Source organism: Rhamphochromis longiceps, linkage group LG23 (assembly GCF_057381845.1).
Source record: "Rhamphochromis longiceps isolate RC_006_pf linkage group LG23, R_longiceps_female_GT1.1, whole genome shotgun sequence".
NCBI lineage: Eukaryota > Metazoa > Chordata > Actinopteri > Cichliformes > Cichlidae > Rhamphochromis > Rhamphochromis longiceps.
In genome coordinates this window covers 6973042-6997502 of record NC_140578.1, presented here as the reverse complement: position 1 = coordinate 6997502, position 24461 = coordinate 6973042, and the positions used below count along the sequence as shown (strand labels likewise).

At 41.2% G+C, this 24461-nt stretch overlaps 3 protein-coding genes across 9 annotated transcripts; 2 read left to right on the top strand and 1 right to left on the bottom strand.

The window, feature by feature from the left end:
* The first annotated feature begins 73 nt into the window (after window positions 1-73).
* itpa (inosine triphosphatase (nucleoside triphosphate pyrophosphatase)) lies at window positions 74-2547 on the top strand. The gene is made up of 8 exons (XM_085398950.1): window positions 74-177; window positions 429-486; window positions 577-641; window positions 719-792; window positions 884-915; window positions 1734-1846; window positions 1927-2003; window positions 2200-2547. The coding sequence occupies exons 1-8, from the start codon at window positions 115-117 to the stop codon at window positions 2333-2335; spliced, it is 618 nt and encodes a 205-aa protein (XP_085255076.1). The 5' UTR covers window positions 74-114; the 3' UTR covers window positions 2336-2547.
* Window positions 2548-9501: 6954 nt separating this feature from the next.
* Window positions 9502-17504, bottom strand: rangrf (RAN guanine nucleotide release factor). 4 transcript variants are annotated; one of them, XM_085397774.1, is made up of 2 exons: window positions 17362-17504; window positions 9502-10812 (listed from the first exon to the last, which is right to left on the bottom strand). In XM_085397774.1, the coding sequence occupies exons 1-2, from the start codon at window positions 17487-17489 to the stop codon at window positions 10218-10220; spliced, it is 723 nt and encodes a 240-aa protein (XP_085253900.1). In that variant the 5' UTR covers window positions 17490-17504; the 3' UTR covers window positions 9502-10217. The 4 variants fall into 4 exon arrangements, with proteins under 4 accessions (XP_085253900.1, XP_085253903.1, XP_085253901.1 ...); XM_085397777.1 differs by lacking the exon at window positions 17362-17504 and adding an exon at window positions 10930-11041 and having other exon boundaries at window positions 9504-10812; XM_085397775.1 differs by lacking the exon at window positions 17362-17504 and adding an exon at window positions 10917-10956 and having other exon boundaries at window positions 9504-10812.
* vamp4 (vesicle-associated membrane protein 4) lies at window positions 12223-23290 on the top strand. 4 transcript variants are annotated; one of them, XM_085397780.1, is made up of 9 exons: window positions 12223-12441; window positions 13129-13266; window positions 14060-14161; window positions 18295-18341; window positions 18655-18705; window positions 19617-19717; window positions 21354-21433; window positions 21849-21900; window positions 21997-23290. In XM_085397780.1, exons 2-9 carry the CDS (start codon window positions 13264-13266, stop codon window positions 22020-22022), a joined length of 462 nt encoding a protein of 153 aa, XP_085253906.1. In that variant the 5' UTR covers window positions 12223-12441; window positions 13129-13263; the 3' UTR covers window positions 22023-23290. The 4 variants fall into 4 exon arrangements, with proteins under 4 accessions (XP_085253906.1, XP_085253904.1, XP_085253907.1 ...); XM_085397778.1 differs by having other exon boundaries at window positions 12223-12498; XM_085397781.1 differs by lacking the exon at window positions 13129-13266 and having other exon boundaries at window positions 12224-12441.
* The last annotated feature ends 1171 nt before the right edge of the window (window positions 23291-24461 follow it).

Genomic DNA, 24461 nt, shown 5'->3' with positions numbered 1-24461 from the left:
TGCCCCTACAGATTTAACGATGATTGGCTGAGGCTTTCAGAGTTGCTGTTATTGGTCGCTGCATATGTGGAAGTGCTCGGTTCGCTGTTGTTAGTCATCCGGGTTCAATTCATCATGGCGGTACCCGCTGGAAGGTCTGTGGTTTTCGTGACAGGGAACGCAAAAAAACTTGAAGAAGTAAGAAACAAATACTTCATACCTGAGATGGATTGTATGTTTACGGTCGGAGTGGCCTTTCTAATCCGTTCCAGGAAGAATAGTGTTCATTTAACGGTCCTTTTCATGCTGCATGTTGAGCTAGCTAGTTAAAGTGAGATTGAGACTGGAGCAGTAACTTAATCCAGAAATCCCTTGTTTCGTTTGCCACAAAAAGGCCTCACAAGATTTATGAAGATTTATGCTTCGTCTGCTTGTTTGTGATCCATCAGGTCATTCAGATACTGGGCGACAAGTTTCCCTACAAACTAGTGGCGAAAAAGATCGACTGTGAGTATCAAAAGTAACACCACCGGCTAAAGAAAAATAAATACATTAAAATTATGTGGTCATTGCTTTTGCAAAATTTTCTTTATGCAGTGCCTGAATACCAGGGAGAGCCAGATGAGATCTCCATACAGAAGTGTAAGGAGGCTGCACGACAGGTACAATGTAATACCACTGCCATATCACGTATTAATTAAAGACAGTGCCTTAACACCCCCGCCCCCCCCCAATTCAGATTGATGGACCAGTCATAGTAGAGGACACCTGTCTATGTTTCAGAGCTTTGGGGGGATTACCTGGTCCTTACATGTAAGTCAACTATCTAAAGTATGTATTCAACGGTATCATCTTACATAGTGATAGTGAGCGTCAATTTTAAAACAAATATCTGTTTCCATAGTAAATGGTTCCTGGAAAAACTCAAACCAGAAGGTAAGTAATGAAATAAATGCTATCAAAATGTGTTTTTTAAACAAATGTATTCAGAGCTTGATGAATGCTTGATAATCAAGTTAGGAAATCCCAGAAAGTTGATTCAGTTCATTTGGGCAGATTGCTTTCAATTGGAGAAACCTGTCATCCCTTATCCAGATGACTTCACTGCAGGCTCCCAAACCTTATAGACAGTACGGTTGCATAAAGATCAGCACCATTGCTTAACAATGGCTCACGTGACCAGATATGCCAATTAGAATTTTCTTCAGAAAAACCAAAGAACTGCTGGCTAGGCATGTTGCACGGAAGTGTTACCTAAGCAGGCCAGAACTTGGCAGTCTACACTTACAAGCCAGAGGCCAATCTTTTGATGAAGATGTGCAGATTCTGGACAGGAAAGAATGAAGGTTTGAGCGAGGAGGGCATTGATATAAAAATAGAGGCCCCCTTCCTCAGTTCTAAAAGTAAATCTCCTACCATCTTACAATGCCGTGATTGGAGCCATTCCCCAGTTCTTTGTTAGTAGTACTCATGGCCATTCATATTTGCATATCAGCAGTCATCAACTGATCGTGTGGCTCATTCTTATGCAAGCACCTTAATAGTTAAATTTTACAATCTGTTTATAAACCTGCAGTCAGCTGATACTGAAGAAGTCACACGGTCACTTCACATAAACCAAATCAACATTCTGGTATTATGCAGAGCTTCTTTAGAAAAACTAGTCTTGACTTTTGAGGGGTGTTGTTTTTTTTTTTTTGTTGTTGTTGTTTTTTTTTTTCTCTTTAAATTATTATTTTTAAAATACGTTTTAGGCTTGTACAAACTTCTAGCTGGATTTGAGGATAAATCTGCATGGGCTCTCTGCACTTTTGCGTACTCTGCTGGGAAAGATGAACCCATTCAGCTCTTCAGAGGGAAAACAGAGGTCAGTCTGTCTCTGTAAATCTGTCCTGGTGTTTGTGCTTTTGTGCGTGCATTTTGAATTGACTCCTGTGGTATTTTCAGGGGTGCATTGTAGAACCCAGAGGGCCTCGAGACTTTGGCTGGGATCCCTGTTTCCAGCCAGATGGATATGACAAAACGTAAGCAAAACAATTTGCATTTCCCCCTTTCGACCAACAAGGGGAGCCAGAGGTTAACACACTGCCTCTGCATTATCAACCATACAAAATCCTTTTTGCTTCATGCGGTGCACTTGGGATGAAGTATTACTGTTATTATTTAACATTTGTATCAAATAATAATTTTCACTACTAATTTCTTCTCACTTCTCTGCAGCTATGCTGAACTGCCCAAAGAAGTTAAAAATTCAATCTCCCACCGGTACCGGGCGCTTGCTGCCATGTCTGAGTATTTCTCGCAAACCAACAATACCACACCACAGACCAAGAAGAAGAAAAAGGAGGAAGACTAAAGATAACTTTTGCTCCAACTTCAGGCTTTGAAGTTGCAGTATTATGCATCAAATATAAAGGGAGAAAATATTCCTTAATAAGACACTGTTTGTTAGCCCAGAAAAATACAAAAGATAAAACATTTTTGATGCGTACCCGTAGTCTCTTAAGCGGGCAAAGTGCTGCGTAATATCTGTTTTCTCTTATTTTTTAATAAATGGTTTTGAACAAATGCAATAGTCCATGTGAACATTTCTCTTTGAATATTACCTCTTGGATACTCTGAGACAACCTTCTGAGTTTTTGCTTCCAAGGACTGACAGAGATAGACTGAGGAAGAGTATAATTCATAAAAAACAAGAGCTCCAGGGTCCTGATGAGAGCAGCAGACTCCTCTGTGGCTGAGACTGGCTCCTGGATTTGGGGAGGGAAGCACAGGGCTAGAGTCCAGAGAGGGGAGGGTCCCTGAAAGGGAGAGCGGGGTGTTCAGTACAAACACCACAGTGATAACAAAGAATCTTGGGTTATAAATGACCCATGAAGTGAAAGCCTCCAAGCAGGAACTATGCATACACCTGTGACTAATATCTCCCACATGTATTGAATCAGTGATGCATGCTTCCACAGCAGTAGAAGCATGTGTCTGCTTCTACTGTTACCAACTGTTTAATCACTTCAATCACTTGAATCAGTTGTGTATTGTTCTCACTTATCTTTCCTACATGAAGCACTGCACACTGTAAATTTTTCCCATCTAGTTAATAACATTGATAATCAGTATAAGTAACAGTTTCAGAAATAAAAGTGCAAACACAGGACCGACCACCCTGTTTCCCTAGACCTCTGACTCTCATTTGGGAGTTGAAATAACAAGTTGCAAAAAAAAAAAGAACATGGGAGCTGTTTTGTTCTCGTCAGGAAACATTACCAGTTTTTCCCAGAATACGAAGTCTGCCTGCCAGGCTTCAGGTTACTAGAGGTAAAAGACAAAACAATTACTGTAAGTGCTGAAGCATTAATCAAAGCCCCACTGTCTGTGTGAATGTTGGATCATTTGAAAGGTATGATAAGGGCATGATACCTAAATTTCAATACACTGTCCAAGCCTACTAACAGGAACAATATTCATGATTTTAATATGATACAGTTTTTGGCTGATAATGTGTTATGTCGTCCCTGGGGTCTATTTATGTAGATTTCTAAGTGTCTTCAGCCTCATATGTAGAAATCTCACAATATATTTCATTCACTCCACTTTACTTACTTTAGTACTACTTGCAGCTCATTTTTTCTTGCCTTTTTTGTACTAAAGAGTGTCTGCAGCACTTAAAAAATCTGTTTCCAAGAAAAAGAGTTCTACTCCTGGTACCATCCAAACTATAGAGATTAATAATGCTAAAGTTTCTGAATTTTCTTAAAAAGCCATTCAGATTTAAAGTTTTTGGACAGAGTTTTAAAAAAAATGTTGTAATCCAGATACTGATTTCTGGAATAGGAAAATAAATAAATAAAAATTATATATATATATATATATATATATATATATATATATATATATATATATATATATATATACACACACACATATATATACATTAGGGGTGCAACGATACACAAAATTCACGGTTCGGTTCGGTTCGATACTTTGGTGTCACGGTTCGATATTTTTTCGATACAAAAAAAATGTTCATGCCTTTTTAATTTGTCATTTATTAAAATTATAAATATATATTTTAACTCAAAAGTACAGTTTTTAAATTTAATGTTGCTGAAACAAAAATAATTAAAAAAATAAATATATCTGATTGAGGAATCACTCATCTTTGGAAAAGAGAGTTTATTACAGAGAAATGGCTCTTTCCAAAATAAAAGCTATACTATACGCTTCTTCTGGGCTATATTCTCAGCAGCATATTGTAGCGGGTCAGGGCTGTTCGGGGTTCTGTTTGTACAGTTATGTTTTGTTTATGTTGCCATAGTGACGGGTGACGCCCTCTTGCTGCGACGGTGTGTCCTTCCGGGGTCAGAGGGCGCCCTGTGTGTTGTTGTTGTTGTTGCTGTGCGGTTGCCGCGCTGAGCAGTTAGCTAGCGGCAGTGTTCTTCTGCAGATGTCAATAAACGGCTGTGCTCCCTGGCTAGCTCACGGGAAGCAAGACCAAACAACACCTCCGTCTCCTCGTTGTCTGAGCTCGCCACATTGGTGTCAGAAGTGGGATGATGGTGGCACCCCATGTTCTGACCCGAGTGACTTTTCCCCCGCCTGTCGTGACCGGCGGTGCGCCAAAAGAAGGCACCTGGATATTTGCAAAGTGAAAGCAAAAAACAAGCGCAAATTCAAACGCGATTTCAATATGTCACATATTGACAGTGGCTCACCGATGCCAATGACATAATTACCCAGCTACATTTCCGAAAGAATGCAAAAGCATTGACATATATTTTTCCTTCCTACAATAGCCCGACGGGCAGGGCAGAGATAGATTTTGGTAGCCCGACTGGAAAAATCGCTAGCCCGATTTTGCAAGCCCTGTGTTACAGGCATGGCCCTTTAAGGATGAAGCCTGATGGGAAATGTATTCGGGATGTGTGTAGCGGGACTGCCTGGTGTGTGTGTGTGTGAAGAGAGAGAGCGGAGAAGGGGAAAAAGTAACGGTTAGCTACAGAAGAGACGGAAAGAAAATAAATAAAAGGAATATAATAACTCCCTCGACAGCCAGAGTTGTGTCGGCGATGCTCGCTGTGAGTAAACTGTTTCAGCCCACTGTACGCTGTGTTCGTGCCTTAGAGAAGAAATAAAGTTCGGTGAAGCAGTTTCCTACGCCTCCTTCGATCTTTTTGCTAGCGGAGTTGACCTGTATAGTAAGCTGTTGCCGGCTACGAGTCAGTTACGGAACCTTCAAGTAACTGCCAGAGGTTTACTTACTACGGTTCGGGGCCGCGGATCTGGCGCGGTAACACCTGTATCTGATTGAGGAGTCACTCATCTTTGGAAAAGAGAGTTTATTACAGAGAAATGGCTCTTTCCAAAATAAAAGCTATACTATACGCTTCTTCTGGGCTATATTCTCAGCAGCATATTGTAGCGGGTCAGGGCTGTTCGGGGTTCTGTTTGTACAGTTATGTTTTGTTTATGTTGCCATAGTGACGGGTGACGCCCTCTCGCTGCGACGGTGTGTCCTTCCGGGGTCAGAGGGCGCCCTGTGTGTTGTTGTTGTGGCTGTGCGGTTGCCGCGCTGAGCAGTTAGCTAGCGGCAGTGTTCTTCTGCAGATGTCAATAAACGGCTGTGCTCCCTGGCTAGCTCACGGTAAGCAAGACCAAACGACACCTCCGTCTCCTCGTTGTCTGAGCTCGCCACATTAGTGTCAGAAGTGGGATGATGGTGGCACCCCATGTTCTGACCCGAGTGACTTTTCCCCCGCCGGTCGTGACCGGCCGGTGCGCCAAAAGAAGGCACCTGGACATTTGCAGGACTTTGTGTGGGGCAATGGGGTCGTCGGGGACGACTGACCCCTTAGGCGGGGGCTATGTAGCGGGTCAGGGCTGTTCAGGGTTCTGTTTGTACAGTTATGTTTTGTTTATGTTGCCATAGTGACGGGTGACGCCTTCTCGCTGCGACGGTGTGTCCTTCCGGGGTCAGAGGGCGCCCTGTGTGTTGTTGTTGTGGCTGTGCGGTTGCCGCGCTGAGCAGTTAGCTAGCGGCAGTGTTCTTCTGCAGATGTCAATAAACGGCTGTGCTCCCTGGCTAGCTCACGGGAAGCAAGACCAAACGACACCTCCGTCTCCTCGTTGTCTGAGCTCGCCACATTAGTGTCAGAAGTGGGATGATGGTGGCACCCCATGTTCTGACCCGAGTGACTTTTCCCCCGCCGGTCGTGACCGGCCGGTGCGCCAAAAGAAGGCACCTGGACATTTGCAGGACTTTGTGTGGGGCAATGGGGTCGTCGGGGACGACTGACCCCTTAGGCGGGGGCTATGTAGCGGGTCAGGGCTGTTCAGGGTTCTGTTTGTACAGTTATGTTTTGTTTATGTTGCCATAGTGACGGGTGACGCCTTCTCGCTGCGACGGTGTGTCCTTCCGGGGTCAGAGGGCGCCCTGTGTGTTGTTGTTGTGGCTGTGCGGTTGCCGCGCTGAGCAGTTAGCTAGCGGCAGTGTTCTTCTGCAGATGTCAATAAACGGCTGTGCTCCCTGGCTAGCTCACGGTAAGCAAGACCAAACGACACCTCCCTCTCCTCCTTGTCTGAGCTCGCCACAATATTAAACATATCAGGTCCCCATAAGGAGAATCATGTGCTAACGGCTGTCTAAATGACTCGGGTAAAGTTTGTAACATGCATGCTTGTTGTTTTTGTCTGCTTCCACTTGTCTTTGCACTAGGATGATGTCGGCGTAAATGTGCAGTCATATTCGTTGTGTTCCCACTAGTGCTCCGTTATCGAGCTACCCCTGCGTGGGGCTAGACGGCTAACACTTTAACGAGCTAACTGCTCGCTAACACACTAGTTCCCACCCATGTAATTGAGCATTGCGTGGCACATCCAACATACTGTTTTACTTTAGTCCATGACGCGCTTACCTTCAGGGTCATACGTCACATGAAAACCAAAATAATTCCAAACGCCACATCTGAATGAGGGTGGGGAAGGTTCAATTTGCCATGTTGCAAGGAGAGCTTAACTTCTGTCTCGCTAGCTTGCCCTGCGCTCGTCCTTCTGATGATGCTGTCTGTGTTGAGCGCTCAGTGGATCTGCGCTCGACAGTGCAGCCTAGGCTGAGTAGTCGAACGCAGATTTACTGAGCGCTCAACACAGACAGCATCGTCAGAAGGAAAGTTGATAAAATAAATTACAAATTTTGTATTGTTCGATACATATGCGTACCGAACCGAAAGCACTGTATCGAACGGTTCAATATCGATACGAGTATCGTTGCACCCCTAATATATATATATATATATATATATATATATATATATATATATATATGTATATTGATCGTGGCTCAAGAGTTGGAAGAAAAGTGTCCGGCAGCCTCGCCTCTGTCAGTGCGCCCCAGGGCAGCTGTGGCTACAATGTAGCTTGCCATCACCAGTGTGTGGATGACTGATTGTGTAAAGCGCCATTTTCCATTTACATATTTTTACATATTTTTCCATTTACATATATTTACATATATTTACACTCCTGAAGAAATTCTATGACTCTGTTGTGGCTTCTGCTATCTTTTATGGCGTGGTCTGCTGGGGCGGCAGCATCTCTGCTGGGGACAGGAAGAGACTGAACAGGGTGATCCGAAGGGCCAGCTCTGTTCTAGGATGCCCTCTGGACCCAGTGGAGGTGGTGAGTGACAGGAGAACGGCGGCTAAGCTGTCATCCCTGATGGACAACATCTCCCACCCCATGCAGCAAACTGTGACAGCACTGAGCAGCTCCTTCAGTGGGAGACTGCGGCACCCACGGTGTGGGACGGAGAGATTTCGCAGGTCTTTCCTCCCCACTGCTGTCAGACTCCATAATAAAGACTTTAACTGATCAAGCACACACATCCATACATATGCAGTAATACTAAGTGCAATAATCCTTTCTGTCATCGTTGTATTTTTACTCAGTTGTATATAGTATTTGTATTTGTATTCTATTTTTATCTTATTGTATATTTATTTTATTTTATTCTACTGTATATAGTATTTTATTTTATTCTATTCTGTACAGTTGTGTACTGTATTTATTCTTATTGTATTCTAATTTTTGCCTCATAACTTTTGCACTGTCCACTTCCTGCTGTGACAAAACAAATTTCCCACGTGTGGGACTAATAAAGGTTATCTTATCTTATCTTATATATCTATTCTTTTTTTTAAATTTGTGACTATATTTCTTATATTTCAATTTCCTTTACCATGGCAGAAACAGACAATGGTTCTTTTGTTTGAAACTGACTCTCACTCATGTGCATACGACAAGCATTGCAAGCCAAAAACCTGGAGACTATAGAACTTGCCCAGGAGCCCGTCAGTAGTAGGCTTTTTTCCAGGCACTGAAAGCCCATGGTAGCTGGAAAAGCGTCTCCTGACATGACCTGCAAATCAAATACCTTTCCCCAAAGCCCTCATGGGGAAACACAGGATGTTTTCATTCTTTATTACAAACAGAACCAACACAATGCTTATTCAAGGAAACTTGCTGTTCTAATAAGAGAGTATGCTTTGGTTAAAGAAGGAATGTGCTGCTTAGGGATCACTGAGAGGAAAGGACGCCTGACTTTACAAGATTCTTAATCAGTCGTGGTTGTGCCAGAGGAGAGGGAGGGCTTGATGTGGCACTGGGGAGACAGACTTTACTTCATTTTTATTTGTTATGCACGACTCACCTGAATTCTCCTGCTGTGACAAGTTTTATTTAACAGCAGATTCAAGTTAAAAAAAATTTTCTTCCTACAATAACACGTGTACCTGGAAAAGGCTTTGATTATACACCACATGACTTACAATGCTGAAATCTAAAAAAAAAAACTGACTGCAGAAGGACACTTAATAGAGGCCATATTCCACTCTATAAATTTGGTTTCACCAAACTCACTCTTGAATGAAGTGTCTCCAAGGGATTTTAGGGTTCAGACTAATGAATTAATCCACCATGAGGTCACTGGTGTGCATGATGGAAACAGTTGACCTAATACATATTCCTGCTGGGACTGCTCCTCTCCATTTTCACTGTTTATGACAAAACCATGGAGCTCTCTGTGGAGGCACAGAGGGCTCCATGAATATTTTCCTGTTTTTAACTTCTCCAGAGAGATGTTGGGATCTAATTTTAGCCAAAACCTTCTGACTTGTACAATGACTTTTGGCACTACTTTTATCACCACTGTACTGTAAAAACAGCCAGTATAAAGAGCATATCAGAAGCTGAGTGTTACAAACTTAAAATCAAGTAGTCCTAAGGGGAAGACTGCGATTTATACATAAGAATAAGGTATTTCTCTTCGTTAGTCATTTCTAATTTACTTGTGTCTTGTCTGAAACAGGTCTCTCTTGTAAATGAGACACTGAGTCTCAATAGGACTACCTGTATAAATAAAGTTTAAATAAAATAAGTAAGTCTGCATAAAACATGCTTGAGTACAACAGCAGTGTTTTAGAGTAAAATACAGAGAGAATGAGACAAAATAATTCCAGACATGTATAATAAAGTCATTAATTTTTTCAACATTTAATTGTTTTTGTTTCAGCCCTTAAATTAAAGTTGATTTTGAAATTTTATCACCTTGTAAACATTTCAAGACCCAACTGTACCTTTACGTGGAAAGGAAATGTCTTCAAATGAACGATAACTTGCTCATATTAATCCAATATGTGAGATTTACTACAGAATATAGTGGCATGGTACATACCAATCATTTGAACTTTAAATAAAACTAAACAATAGTTCAGTTTTTAAATAGAACAAAGCATAACAGGGACTCCTGTGTTTCAGGGAAGAAGCATGACTGCTGCTCTCTGAAAACTTTATTTGCATCAAAACATACATCTGACTATATCTCAGCCCTAAAACAGACCATAGCATTGACGCCATGCATAAAATATTCTTAAAATATGTAATTAACTACTGAACTGATTGAGAGATTTAAAAAAGTTTAACTATGAGGTTATTCAACAAAGCATTTCCCCCCATAATAGCACTTTTTTAAAAAGATAGCAACTGCATTATGGTATAGGGGGAAGGTGGCTTTAAATAAAGGGTCTATTCCACCGGGGGAGATGTGTTGTGTGACATTTGATGCAAACAGAATAAGCTCAGAATTTCAAAAATATAGTCTATAACCAGCCTGCCTTTTAAAAATGTTGTTAATGTCCCCCAGGGAGAGAGACCGAGAGACACCACATCATAAAAGTGGACTTGCTCTACCCGAAGACCCCAGGGTTATGCAGAGTCAGAGTCTGTACGAGGTGCTGGAAGTCCTTCACCATCCAGGGCTGTTGGTGTGTCCCCACTGCACAGGCACTGCTGCTCTCAGGGCTGATACTCTGCGGGTCATTAAATGTTATGAGGACATCTGTGGAGAACTGCGGCAGACGGAACAGGCCCAAGTGGATGGTCACTGAATTCCTTGCTTCTTCATTGAACTTAGAGACGCACTGAGTCCCAGACAGCATCCACGCAGTGCTGCACTCTGACAGGGACAGCTCAGATTTGGGAAGAGCCACAACACTGGTCACTTCAAAAGCCCCCGGCTCCAGAGCTTTGTTGCTACCCGCGATGTCCTCAAAGTGGTACCTGGCTGCATCCTGGTCAGCCACCTGACCCTGGTACTCCACCAACTCGACGATCAGGCTCTGGTCTGTGTGGGCGTGGGCAAACACCTCCTGGTTGTCCGGGATTTCCCTCAGCTCGCTGATGTCTGTGGCGCTGTGAGGGATCACAGCTGACAGGGCTCCTCCAAACAGAGGATGAGCCTCGTTAGCGCTGCCTGCTGCACTCTGCATTTCTCTGTGAAGCCTGTAAACAGAAAGAAACACCACAGGTGAGACCGTCTCCACCCATATAAACACCACCTACTTAACAAAAATTGTAAAGGAAAAAAAAGAAGCTTATAAACACACATCTGCAGCTCACCAACTCACCTCCCACTGCACGCTCAATGTGGTTCCGGTGAAAACTTAATCTTCTTCTTGCGCGTGTGGCTTTTTTTTTTTTTGCCATTATAACAAACACGCTGCTGCCACCTACAGGTGTGGCAGACCTCGACAGAGACGATTTCGCAGAATAAACTTAAAAAATAAAAATCTAAAATTTCTGATTTTGTTTTAAAGCTCATAACATACATAGCAAAAAAAGAAAGAAATATATAAGTAGGTTTAATTCGAACATTTAAATGCTGAATGTCCAAATGACGTGGACGTTCAACAAAACAAAGTTCCCAATATATTATTCATCTGCATAAAAGTAACACAAATTTTGTGCTAAAAGGATAAGTATAAACTTATATGATCCCACTCCTGCTTTCTGTTTCATAGCCAGATTCAACTTTCTTTCAAATTACCTGGAAATGACACAAATGACAAATGACACAAATAAACAAAAGACTCCCTTAACGAGGTAAAAAGATGGATAAATTGATTTACATTAATTTTTTTGTTGCATGAATTGATTAGGTTCATTAATAATCAGCAGCCATAACTATGCAGTTTCCACAGGTCTTTTGTTCCAATTTGAAATCAGACTTTGCCTTTATGTGATAAATTACACCTTGGATACGGATTCAACTTTTTTTTCAACTTTTTTTGGGAGGGTGGATTGTACCTTTAAAAGATGTTGGGTATATTAATTATGTTTGGTCTCAATTGGATTTGTGGGAAAGAAACGACTCAGTCTTTTCCTTTGTGAGTAAAAAATAACGTATTTTTTGTTTGAAAATGTGAAGTTGTCAGTGTTATCAGCTCAACATTTTTAAGCAACCCAAATGTAACAAGGAAGAAAGCATGTACAGAAAGAGCGGAAGAACCTGTCTATTTATAGATCAGCTAAAACTTATTTTATCGTATTTATTTGAAGAAACAAGTGGCAATACCCTTGGCACAATTCTCTGTCTCAGCACTGGTGATTGTTTGCAATAAATAAGGTAAAGGCACCATAAATACATTGGTAAAATTATTTGTTTCTTTGAAGAGACCAGATTTTTCTTCTTTCCAAAAATATATCACTTTGATCCCATTTGAACTTTCTGTGTAGAAGTGGAATATTTACTGCATAAAATAATAATGGATTGCATTTATATAGCGCTTTTCGGGGCTCTCAAAGCGCTGTACAATTCCACTATTCACTCACTCTCAAAAGAACGTAAGGTAAAACATTTTCCGCAGGCCGTCAAACATCTGCGGCATTCTCTCCTCCTCCTCCACCAGCTGTTTGTGTTGATTTCCTGGTCAGCTGATTCAGACCGAGCAAAGATAGGAAGAGGAGAGCTGACATCCACAATGATCATCGTGTTTCATGGTCATTGATAGCATTTGCGATGAATCAAACAGATCCGTAAAGTCGCATTAAGCCTTCGTGTTAATTTCTGAGTTTCTGTGTGGAGGAGTTTACCTGCTTCGAGCGAGCGGCGGATCCTGTGGAAAACAGCAGGTAGCCGCGTTAGCATCCTTAGCTTAGCTTGGTAGCTAAGCGGCCTGTTTCATACAGGTAAAATAATAAAGAAGAGTGTAACTAAGCTATAGTAGCTTTTAAATTGTTTTTCGTATTGTGGAGTTGAAGCTTCATTGTTAATTAGGTTGACAGGAATATTATTTGCTAAGATTTAGGTTGTCAAATAGCTCGACCTGCTAAAGTTGTTGACGGCTGTGATATAATGTTAATTAGCTTATGAGATTGTGAGCTTGAGTGTTCAGTTTTACTCCTTTGCTAAACTGAGGGACCCTTAAAGCTATTACTTTACATGTAATAGAAAAAAGGGGGGGAAATCGGCCAAGCTAAGGGTTAACCCCTAACCCCAAGCCAAGCTTTACTCATCTGGTATTCCTCCCTTGATAGAAATTGATTGTGGGGTTGATTTTTCATTCTTCTTCTGTTTGCGTAAAGTTGCAATCAATTAATTGATTAGGGTCATTAATAATCAACAGCCAACATTAAGCAATTTCCACAGGTCTTTTGTTCCAATTTGAAACCAAGCCTTTCCTTTATGTAATAAATTACTGCTTTTCTTTCTGTTTTTCTGTTTTTTAAAATTGACTCATCCTGCTTTCCTGCCTGAGCCTTAACATGTTACATAGATGTAACTCTGGCTTCTTTCTCTTCACACTATTCCTGCTTCAGATCTGTCCCCTGCCTCTCTTCTCTGTTTACTGGAAAGCTCTTCTCCTCTCCTGACCGCTGAAAGGCCCAGTTTTCCAGCTGCAGTGCCAGAAAAAGAATCTGAGAAAGCCACTGTGTCAGAACTAGCTGGATTCAATGGTATAAGTTGTATTGTTGGGTTAGCAGAGGTTGTGTGTGTGTTTGTGATTATATTACCACTGAGGGTCACATGTTGTTTAGTTCAGTGTCACAGAGGCCCTTTAATGAGGCATCTGTGTGTGTTTTGTCTCGCTCTTTGGAGCATGAAACACCCAAACACAGACTCCAGGGTGCATAATTGGAAGAACAGCATGTTTTCCATTTCCGTGTTACATGGAGAGCAATGATGACATTTCCTTTCATATCTAGTGAGACTCAACACCTGCTCCACCAGAAGGATTTGGATTTAAAACAGAAAATAAGATATCTGTTTTTGGACTGTTTTAAAAAAATATTATGTTTCTTGTATATGAGAAGCTGGAAACTCAATATCTGATCCAACATCACATCCAATTACTTTGGGGACTGCAATAATCAGTTATCTTGAGCTACACTCTTGAGAGTCCTAAACCTGATACAGTAAACAGGCTATGTAAAGTAAAATAGCTCAGGTGAATAAAATAGAATACAGATGTCTTGCATTAAAGTGGCTCAATATATCCAGAACAATAAGAGTGAAATAAAGTAGCTAAACAAACAAATAGAGTTGTATTGCTGAACCGTGAATTCACATTTAGTCATTTATAATGTTTAGATTCTCAGTATGTTTGTAAACTCTGCATGTGGTTATGTCTGTAACTCCTTTCCTCTTACCAATACTGAAATCTTCTCAATTCAGGTATCTAACTCTGTTTTAAGTTCTCCCACAGTGTGGTAAAGCTTCATTGATGATTTTTCTTCTCCTGCCCTACAGAGGGAGCCAGACCGGGAGGAGCAGCCTGAAGACAACATGCCACCGAAGTTTAAACGACACCTCAATGACGATGAGGTCACGGGATCCATTCGCAGCGAGAGGGTGAGACACAAATAGACATGAAGGAGCTGGTGCTTGGCATTTGGGTTTGCAACAAATTGCATCTGCAGTTAGAGAAGTAAAGTAGGACATGTAGTATATTTTCTTAACCACTTATACCATTCATGGTTGGAGAGAGATGGAGCCTGTTCCTTCAGATGTTAGGCAAGAGGGTATTGGACATGCTGGACTTCTATCTCATAGGGTAACACATTACTTTTACTGTGGATTGACTGATTGAGCCCATCCTGAGCAAGAAAAAGCCCCGTATCAGATGTAGATTTTTCCAAGTTTATTTGTCAGATTAGTCATAATGAAAAAACAACAAAAATAAGGGGAGAGAACCAAAGCGACTTTTTTTAAGGGGTGAAGCTTTAGAAACTGCTACGGCCAAATGTCTGGTTCTCATCAGGTTGATCACCCCGTCCCACGCACCTGCACCTCCCCTGTCCTCCCTCCTATTCTTTATTGTGTTCATTCCTCTGTGTCATCCTGTTTGCTGTTGTGCTGAGCTGAGATCAAAGCAAAGCTTACCGGGAGGCTTGCATAACAAAATAACCTCCCATGCTTTTCCTTCAGTGCCCGGCCTCCTGTCTTACAATAATTGCTAACAGTTTCCTTCACGTCTGCTGTCTCAAATGGAAAGAAAGAAAGACGTTTGTACAGAAGGAGATTGTTAGTGCCTTAACTTATAAAGCATTTTATGATCATATGGCCACCATTCCCACAGATTTTTTGCAGATGCCGTGTTATTTACAGGAGAATAAATTGTATTGGCTCGACATTGACTGGCAGAATTGACACTACAGTGCATCCATAGGCGCCGCAGTTATTAGAAGGTGAATGCCATGGCTGAAAGAATTGAGATTTTAACCTTGGTTACTGCTAAGGTAATGAAATTCAAATGTAATTGATCTTTCTCATAAAAATTTCACACTGTTGGGTTTTAATATCGATTACCTTTCTTGTGTAGTATCTAGTAGCAGTGGATAAAGTCCACCTGCCTTCAGTCCAATAAGAAACAGACTCGTTCTCTTCTCCTGTGAGAATTCAATGCAGCTGTCCTCACTTATTCTTTATAATTAACAATTTACACCAGAGTGCTTTTTGACCTGATTACAGCCAGCAGTGGCTCAGACTTGTCGTCACTGCAGGGATATTGTGGCGTAATTCACCGTAAGATGCCAGACAGTTTGTCCCATCCTTTTCTTTTTACTTTTTTATCTGATCTGTAAATTTTTATGTTGGATTCTCAGCATAGTGATTGTCCATCCATTTTCCTCCACTTATCCGGTTCGCTGGGGTAGCAGCCTAAGCAGAGCCACCCAAACCTCCCTCTCCCTATCCTAGTCCTCCATCTTATCCAGGGGAACACTAAGGTATTCCCTGGCTATCTGAGAGATATAATCTCTTCAGTGTGTCCCTGGTCTACCCTGTGGCCTCCTTCGGGCAGGACATGCCTGGAAAATCTCACACAGGAGGCATCCCAACCACTTCAACTGGCTCCTTTTGATGTGGAGGAGCAGCGTCTGTACTCCGAGCCCTTCTTGAATATAAAGAAGAGGCCAGCCACCCTTGAGAGAAAGCTTACTTCTGCCACTTGAATTCACACTCTCATTCTTTTAGTCACTATCTAAAGAGCATGACCATAGGTGAGGGTAGTGATATAGCATAATGATCGTCCTGCTCTGAAACCATTTCACTCCAGTGCTTGTGTAATGTAGTGGCTGCTCTCACACATCACATTCTTAGATCAACAGACTTGAACTTTTATTGCTGCACACTGTGACGACTGCCCACCTGGCCAGTAATAACAAGGCACCAGGCTGGAAAACAAAATCTGGGGAAAAGTTAATGGTGTGCCTGAATTCAGCCAGTCATGCAACAGAAGCTTGGGTTTGTATTGAGCCTGTCTTAGAAATAAGACAAGAAAACACATCGGGTGTCTGTTTTAGTAGTCACATAGCTCTTTGTAAGTAGGCAGTGTGTTTACACACACATATTGGTTATGTGTTCCTCCAATTATTATGCATTATTTTAGTGATGCCCTTATTTTGGGTCATCACTAACAACCTCTACTTAGAACAGATGAAGGAGTTTTTATTGGGCTTTGGCCAGCAGAAATTCAGCTTTTTTTTTTTTTTTTGCTTTTCAGTAGAGATGGCACGATACCACTTTTTTATGACCGATACCGATATCATAAATTTGGATATCTGCCGATACCGATATGAATCCGATATAGTGTTTTTTAATCAACAAAACTGTTTTTTAAATATCTTGCTGCATTTTGTATAAGTTCATACTCAAGTTTAAAACAACAACTACACTAAAGCTATTCTGTTATACCTGTATGCAAAAAAAAATATTTCATAGTTCAGCAATACTGATCAATCTAATAAACTTAAACCTACACCATCCTCCCTATTCTGGTATTTTAAAGAGTACTTAGCATAAATATTAAGCAACCTAACTAATAGGGTTCCAACTCCCAGCAACAACAAAAATAAATAAATAAAAAATAGGGAACCACCCCTCACGCTCCACCTCATGATGCTTAATCGACGTAATCAACCTTAATTTGATGCAGTGTGAAAAAAAATGCACAGAAATCAATTATTTTTCAAGAAATATTAAATAGATTCAACATCTTTCTTCAACAAAATTGCAGACTGCACAGATGGTACCTTCCCAAAGGAAAAAGTACTATAGCTTACTAGGGTATATATATTAGACTTAATAGTTACTATATACAGTAATTGACTTCTATTCATTTTACATCAAATTAAAACTTTGGGTGTCAGATAATTATTTATTAAAAGGTAGACATTTTAAATGAGAATAAGAAAGAAAAGTATGTCTTTGTGCCCCCTTTTCCCTGTTAATGCCCTATCGGCCCCCCTGGCTAAACTTTGCTAGATCCGCCCCTGCACAGTTACCAGCGTCAGCTACGTAGAAAAAGATCCTGGAGTAGAAAGTAATATTAAATACATTCTAACAACAGCTGATCAAGCTTAAACGTGCTGCTGTTGTTCAGCCGCTGGTTTCCTCTTTCTGGTGCAAAGTGGGCCAAAAGCAAACTAGAGACACGGACTCGCGACAGAAAAGCCGATCAGCTGATCGTTAAGCAGTTTCATGATTGAAGTAGCAGTCGCTTGTTAAGCTTAACGCAGGAATGCTTTACAAACATTCAGAGATGGACTTACACACTTGCTTTACTTCTCTCGGGATAACTTTGTCGGAGATGAAATGCCGGGTTGCTAGCGAAGCTCCACATGCTATCCAGACCACCGACAGGTCCCGCATGCCACAGCCGCTCTATCACGTGATGCATACTGCTCCAACGTGCTAACGTTCTGAGGTGAGTTATGGCGTGTTGCAAGTTTTGTGAGGTGCTTTCGTGATATTTAATGGATCGGATTACATTTTTTTTATTTTTCTCCGATATCCGATCCAGTAATTTAGGTCAGTATCGGACCGATACGTAATATCGGACCGGTCCATCTCTACTTTTCAGCCACCATACAACAGCCTGATATTGGAGCCCTTTGTAACTTTGGCCCGTTGTAGCATGGATCCTGTGGAACTTGAATTTTGTAGGATGGGGCCTGCATTAGTCAGACTTGTTGTATTCCTGGGTGATTTTCTTGCAGTGTGCTGGGGATTATTATCCTGCAGTGGGCTGCTATGGGGTTGCGCTGTTTTGGCATCAGTGTTTAGGCAGGGTGTTCAGGTGTGAAAGTAACATGTTGATTAATTGCCAGGACCCAAGGTTTCCTAGCAAACAACTGCTTTTTAACAAGCTGATCAGTTTGACTGTATTTAGACAATCTGTTAGTGGTTTTAATGTTTTGGCTGATCGATGCACTGGGCTAATGTTGTATTCACTGTATTGACCTTCGAAGGATAGTAAGTCAAAGACTGTCATTGATCCCTAAAGCAGCATTGTGGCCTTTTGGTGAATAAAGTGCATCCAGTTTCTTGAGTTCTCGTCACCAGGACTACTCCTCAGCAATCTGCTCAGGCTTTAATATTGGTTATAGACTAGCGCTCTGACCAAGTCCCTCCTTATCCAAAGTAGATATCAGGCAGGCAATAGTCCCAACTTCTGTGACCTCTGACCTTTTTCTCTTTTACAGAGGAATTTGTTGGAGGAGGACTCTGATGAGGAGGAAGACTTCTTTCTGTGAGTGTTTGTTAATTAATTTATTAATAATACATTAGATATTTAAAATTAAGTTGCATTTCAAACAGTAGAGCATTAATTTGCTCAGATGAATCAGGTTGTGAAGATGTTATGTTTTTCTGACATATACTGACCAGGTTTTAGAGCATGGAGAAAACAACCAACCACCAAATTGAGAAAGTTTAATAGCCAGTCTAAAGTTGCAGCCAGTCTATGGGAGTAATATTGATTGTTAGAGCATAGTACACTAACTAATCAGCACAATTCATGCTTGTAGTCTGTCCATTTGACTTCATCCATGCTTGTTTTTCAGGAGAGGGCCAACAGGACCCAGGTTTGGACCTCAGAATGACAAAATCAAGCAGTAAGTACAAACGCATACCTCATTACAACAAAGAATCAGAGGTCAGAGTAGTATTTCCATTACTGGTTTTGATATTGGTGTTATGTAACTATGGTTCGTAATGTTTACCAAAAGCTGCTGGTTATTACCAGATTGTGTAAGAGAACCCATCATGTGCAGGTTATTGTGTAACCTTCTCAGGATGTCTCAGTCCCTCTGCAGACTAACAGAGAACAGAGGAGGTCATTGTTTAGATCGTCTCGCACTCTGACTCGTTTCTCCACACTCCATTCATACTTTATAGTTTGTTATTGTTGTGAGCATATGAAACTAGATGCCATAGCTGCACATTTGACGAATGTTAAATTCACGGGGCTCTTGAACCTTAACCGCTGTGGTCACTGTAGTTGTTTATGTGTCATGATGGCAGCTCATACTTCTTTTATGTCTTTCTTTCTTGTTTGTTTTGCTCTGGCTTATGACTGTATACTACCTTCAGCATGCAATCAAGCTGAAAGCCAAGTCTGATAATTTACTGCAGAGCTTTTGTTTGAAACAGTCAGTTTGATTGTGAGTGAGAGCAGACAGTTGTTATAGAGAGAAATTCCACAGTTTTATATCATTACTTTTCCTCCCTCGTGAGTTTCCTTGCCAACTTCTTTCCGCTTGTTAACCATGCAGGCCTCCAAGTGGTATTACTCTAAAATAAGGGTGACCTAAGGGTAATGTGAACTACTCATGCCATACTCAGTTATGAGTAGTATAAATAAAGGATTTGAACTTAATGCTGCAGATACCTAACAGGTGCAGACAGGTCACGCTGAGGCTGTCAGGCTTTTCATTGTCTGCCAGCTGGACAAGGCCAGACATAGAGAATCTTTCTACTGTACCAAAATAAGACCGGTCCTACCGTTGTGATTCTGTGTCCTCAGGGTGCAGTCGCAGGTCGACGAGGTGATTGATGTGATGCAGGAGAACATCTCCAAGGTGATAGAGAGGGGCGAGCGACTCGATGACCTGCAGGACAAGTCAGGTGAGACACACCAGCCACCGCGTGTGCATATTTACCAGACATGTGTGCACTACTCAAGCATGAAAGGCAGGAAATACCATTACTATTATTGTTTGTTTTAAGGTTTAGTTTCCAGAAAGACCCTACAGACTTATTTTATTTTGGGTTACCTAGGTATTTAATAAATTTGATGCTATGTGCATCAAATTCAGAAGAAAGTCATTTACTAATGAGGCTTGGACATTCGTAGCATGCAAACAACCTTAAAGTTGAATGCCCTCAACTTTAACGGTAATGCAAGCATGTGGTTAGCTCTCATTACAGTGTGAGACTAATTTAGAATAGTTTTTAACAGATGTATTCAACTGGTAAGAAGGTCCAAAGTCAAACAAACAGCCAAGTGTTACTGTGCACTGAAGATATCCTACCTTTACATTGTGTCGGTGTGTTAAGTAAATTAAATGGAACAATTTCTGTAAACCTTAAAATATTAAATGTTTTGGCTCTTAACAAGGATAAAAGCATTAACATTATGCAAAGTTGCTACTGCACACACTCGGGTGTGCAGTAGCAACGATGGCATGTGAATAGGCTCCATACATGCAATGTTAAAAATACCTTGCATGCATCCTTGTGTAACTGTTTCCAGGTATGCAACTTAAAGCGTTCGACAGGTTCTGTGCTCTTACTGCTCTTTGTTGGACACGCACAGCTCATCTTTTTCGCCGCTAATGAAAACACATTGCTGCATTGCACTTGTTGTTTTTTTTTTTTTGTTTTTTTTTTTTTTGTTTTTTCCTTTTTGGTGTCACACACACACACACACACACACACAGATGTTGTACATTGTACTCCAGCTTAGGTCTATTGTGTTGACCAGACAAGCAAGACAATGACGCACATCTGGAACACATCTTTGTGTGTCTTTGATGTGAGTCTTTGTGCATGTGGACCTGTCTGTGTCTAATTGTGGCTTCGCTGTGCCTGTCGCCCTTCAGCCTTCCTTCTGCGTTTACGTGAGAAATTTACAATCATGTAATCGACACTAGCAGTTTGCCCTCTGACCCATGTGCAGGTAGTCTGTGGTTAAATTCCACAAGAGTCTTTTTAGAAGCCTGAGCACTGCTCTGTAGTGGTGACAGGTTGTAAACATGGAGATGGAAACAGCAGAGACAAAGACTTTAAATAGGGACGCAAGCTTAGATAAGTAATACAGTGCACACTAGGGAGCTCAACCCTACCTTCATGTTATCATGCATAAACATAAAGTTAACAACAGTATCCAAGAAACAGAAAATCGGCGGTGCGGGTGAGTCGTTTGGAGAAGGGCTGGAGGAAATGTGTTTTTGCTCCATTGTGTTTTAATGTGGAAACTTGTACAACAATTGATGCCAATAGAGTTGGTTTAAAAAAAAAAAAAAAGCTGTTTAGAGGAGTGACTTCACCATCACAGTTAAGTCTTACATAACTCCTACACATGCACAACACCGAGCCAAAAAACTTGAGTGACCCTATCCAGTTTGAAAATGAAAACAATATTCAGCTTATTGTTTACTTTACTAATAAACAGATGTCCTTTTTTTTTTTGTCCTCTTCGATTTACTTCCCTCCTCACGTGTCCTTCACTCATCTGTGCCGTAATCATGTGATGTTGCAGAGAGCCTATCGGACAACGCTTCTGCTTTCAGCAGCCGAGCCAAACAGCTGCACAGGAGGATGTGGTGGAGAGATATGAAGGTGGGGCATCCATTTCTTATTTAATATATATATTTAAATGCAACACAGATAACATTTAAATATCTGCTCATTATGGAAATGAGGAGGTAATCTAGCAAATCAGCTTGATTAGCAAAAGTTTTAAGTTCTGTAGTTATTTGTAGTCTGCAAGTAGCTATTTCCAAAGTTGATCTACAAATAGGCAAAGCATTGAACCCCATGATAGCGCCCTTCATTTGGATAATGAAGGAGAAATTATACAAATTATATGAACATTTTACATATTAATGAATGCCTACATTAACTTTTAGTGTTATTTTTAATGCATTTAATGAGTTATTTTTTGCATGTATTTACGATTATGACAGTTTTTGGTCCTCCACGGGAGATGTTCACCGTTGTGTGTTCTGTGTCTAATGTGTGGTTTCTCTCTCAGATGAAGATGATTATTGCGCTGGTGGTGGTTGCTCTCCTGCTGATTATCATTAGTAAGTATTATACCAAATACATGAACAGAGTGTAAATTTACAAAGTGCGCGGGACTTCTCTCTTACTGTTACTTTTTCTTTTCTTCTCTTCATCAGTTCCAGTGATTCTTCGATATCGCTAGTGACTTCGGAGGAGGATGGGAACAACCTTCCTCTTCCTCTAGCTACCCCTGCACACAATCCTCCACTCCAGCTAGGGGGCGGCAGCCAGCTTCCCACACCCTCTTCAGTATCATCCTGTATACCCTCAAGGATCTGGTCTCTACTTTCCACTTAGTACAGATCTTATCACTGTATTCTCACATAAATCTACAGTGAGGTCGGTACTAAGGCTTGGTTTGATCCCCAACTTGAAACTAAGCTCCAGAAATGGGACACATGGGGAAAAAATGGGGAGATATTCCACCAGTGCTGTTTGGGAGAAACCTCTCAGCCCTCTAGTCAATGTGAAGGAGTGCTCCATTCCATGATACATATCGCATGCAGGACGTGACAACAAGTCCTGCATGTAGCATCATATACATCGATATTGTAAAGGCAGGGAATCGATGCCAACCATCTCTTAGTTTAGCCAGTCTGTTTCTGCTGCAGCAGTCTTATATAAAGAGGCTGTGAACTTCCAGCAGATAAACCTCTGATGTCTGCCCACGATTTCCTTGTGTGCTCACTTACTCTGAGGCTTGGACACTGAGAATGTTTTCTGCCCATCACAAGGTGGGAGAACATCTGAGGTTCATCTGTGGGGTCTAAAGTGGTGTTTCTTTCTTAATCATTTCAGTGGCTTTGACTGCTTTCACTTTTCAGGTATCTTTCCTCGTTCTCACAGAAACACGAGACTAGAAAGGAACTACATGTATTCATACAAGAACCTGCTCTGTAACAAATATCACCATAGATTGTTAGTGTACAGAAGAACCATGTCAAACCAAAACACCAAGGTTATGAATGTCTCCTAACCATTCTGTTCTCAGATGCTGAGCTTGGTCACAGCTGTCAAATTTGTTTTCCCGCTTGTGACATTACATCATCTCTCACGCTGCAGATGGTTCTGTTTGGTTTATAGGCTGCTTCTGTCTTTTTCTTTTTCTCCACCGTTTTCGATTTCTTATTCGCTCAAGTGTTTAGCTGCTGGTGTTCCCGTCGTCGTTGGAGGGATTGTATGGTTCACTGTATGGTTACGTTATAAGGAGGGGGGGTGATTTATGTGGTGAAAGCTGAGCTGTGAAACAAGAGTAGGTGTAACTGTCTGGAATTAACTCTACATGGTCTTTTTTTTTTTATTTATTTTGGCTGTAAATATTGATTCTGTAATGATGTATAATACTCTGGCATTGCATTGGAAGACTGTGATCCTTTTTTTTGCTCTGAAATAAAATTATTTTAAAGGGCACTTGTCTGCTTTGCTGTGGTCTGAACTAGTACACTGTCTTATAGGAAGTCAGAATAGATGATTATGGATGGAAATGGGGAAATATGTATAGAGGGGGAAAAAGTAATTCTCATGCTGTACCTCCACTTTGAAACACCCTTAACTATCCTCATGCTCACAGAGCCTGCAAAGTCCTTTTATCTCTTCTCATTACCCGACAGTTTTATTGGCTTGTGGCTTTACTGGCAGTTTGGCGTCCCATGATGGCACTAAAGTTGGAGGGACTGGAGCTCGTGAGGTGTTATTGTTCTGACAGACGCGCTGCCTCTCGTTCCCTGGACAGTAGACGCAAACGCACACTGACAGCTCTGCCCTTTACTTAGCCAGCACTACCCAAGTCTTCTAAAGGAGGAGGAATTAAATTGGCCCATAGGGACCTTGCCTTTTATTGATCATACGCAAATGGCATTCCAGTTCGTGCTCATTAGTGATGCACACAGTAGGGGGGATGACTTAATTTCAGCTATGAAGAGGAGAGAGGTCATTTCATGTCATGCACTTGCCTGAATGTCGTTAAAGCTGTGGTGATAAAGGTGCATGTTGCTCGATGGTAATCACAGAGGCTGTAAAGTCCTGGCTGTAAAAGCTGCTGCCCTGTCAAGAGTTAGAGCTTAGAGTTTTGAATTTTGCTACTGGTCAGGAAAAAAGATTTGGGCCACACTACTACTTAAATCTATGAGACACTTTTATCCGTTGCCCCTGCTGAGACACTCTCACATTGGCAGCCGAGGATGTTTTGGTCCTCTGCAAGGTGCTGATATCTGATGACTTCAGATTCCGGGCATAGCGACGAATTTATGAGTCGTATAAAAGTGAATTAAACCCACAAGAAAGCAGAATGGATAATATGGCAGCCAGTTAACGAGCACACACCCTCTTCATCTGAGAATGATCAAACAGAAGATCATAGTGTCAGTGGTTTTAGGAGACTCTTTGCTCTTTATTTTAATTCTCCTCGTGAGTGTTTACCTGTGGTTCTTTTGGTTTCGCCTTTAAACTTCTCTTTAATTTAAATTATTGGAAAATATTAATGATATTAATATCTAACAATACCACATAAAAGAAAAGTTGATTTTAAGCATAGTGTACCCTATTCATCTGTTCATCCATCTTTCCAGCCAGTCATTGCTTC

What these genes read in the sequence shown, in the direction of transcription:
- itpa (XM_085398950.1), top strand. Translation starts at nt 115, where the DNA reads ATGGCGGTACCCGCTGGAAGGTCTGTGGTTTTCGTGACAGGGAACGCA. An exon ending in ACGCAAAAAAACTTGAAGAA is followed by an intron (nt 178 to 428) that starts GTAAGAAACAAA and finishes GTGATCCATCAG; the next exon opens with GTCATTCAGATACTGGGCGA. An exon ending in AGTGGCGAAAAAGATCGACT is followed by an intron (nt 487 to 576) that starts GTGAGTATCAAA and finishes TTCTTTATGCAG; the next exon opens with TGCCTGAATACCAGGGAGAG.
- vamp4 (XM_085397780.1), top strand. An exon ending in GATCCATTCGCAGCGAGAGG is followed by an intron (nt 14,162 to 18,294) that starts GTGAGACACAAA and finishes TCTCTTTTACAG; the next exon opens with AGGAATTTGTTGGAGGAGGA. An exon ending in GAGGAGGAAGACTTCTTTCT is followed by an intron (nt 18,342 to 18,654) that starts GTGAGTGTTTGT and finishes CTTGTTTTTCAG; the next exon opens with GAGAGGGCCAACAGGACCCA.
- rangrf (XM_085397774.1), bottom strand. Translation starts at nt 17,489, where the DNA reads ATGCATCACGTGATAGAGCGGCTGTGGCATGCGGGACCTGTCGGTGGT. An exon ending in GAGAGAAGTAAAGCAAGTGT is followed by an intron (nt 10,813 to 17,361) that starts GTAAGTCCATCT and finishes TTCTGTTTACAG; the next exon opens with GCTTCACAGAGAAATGCAGA.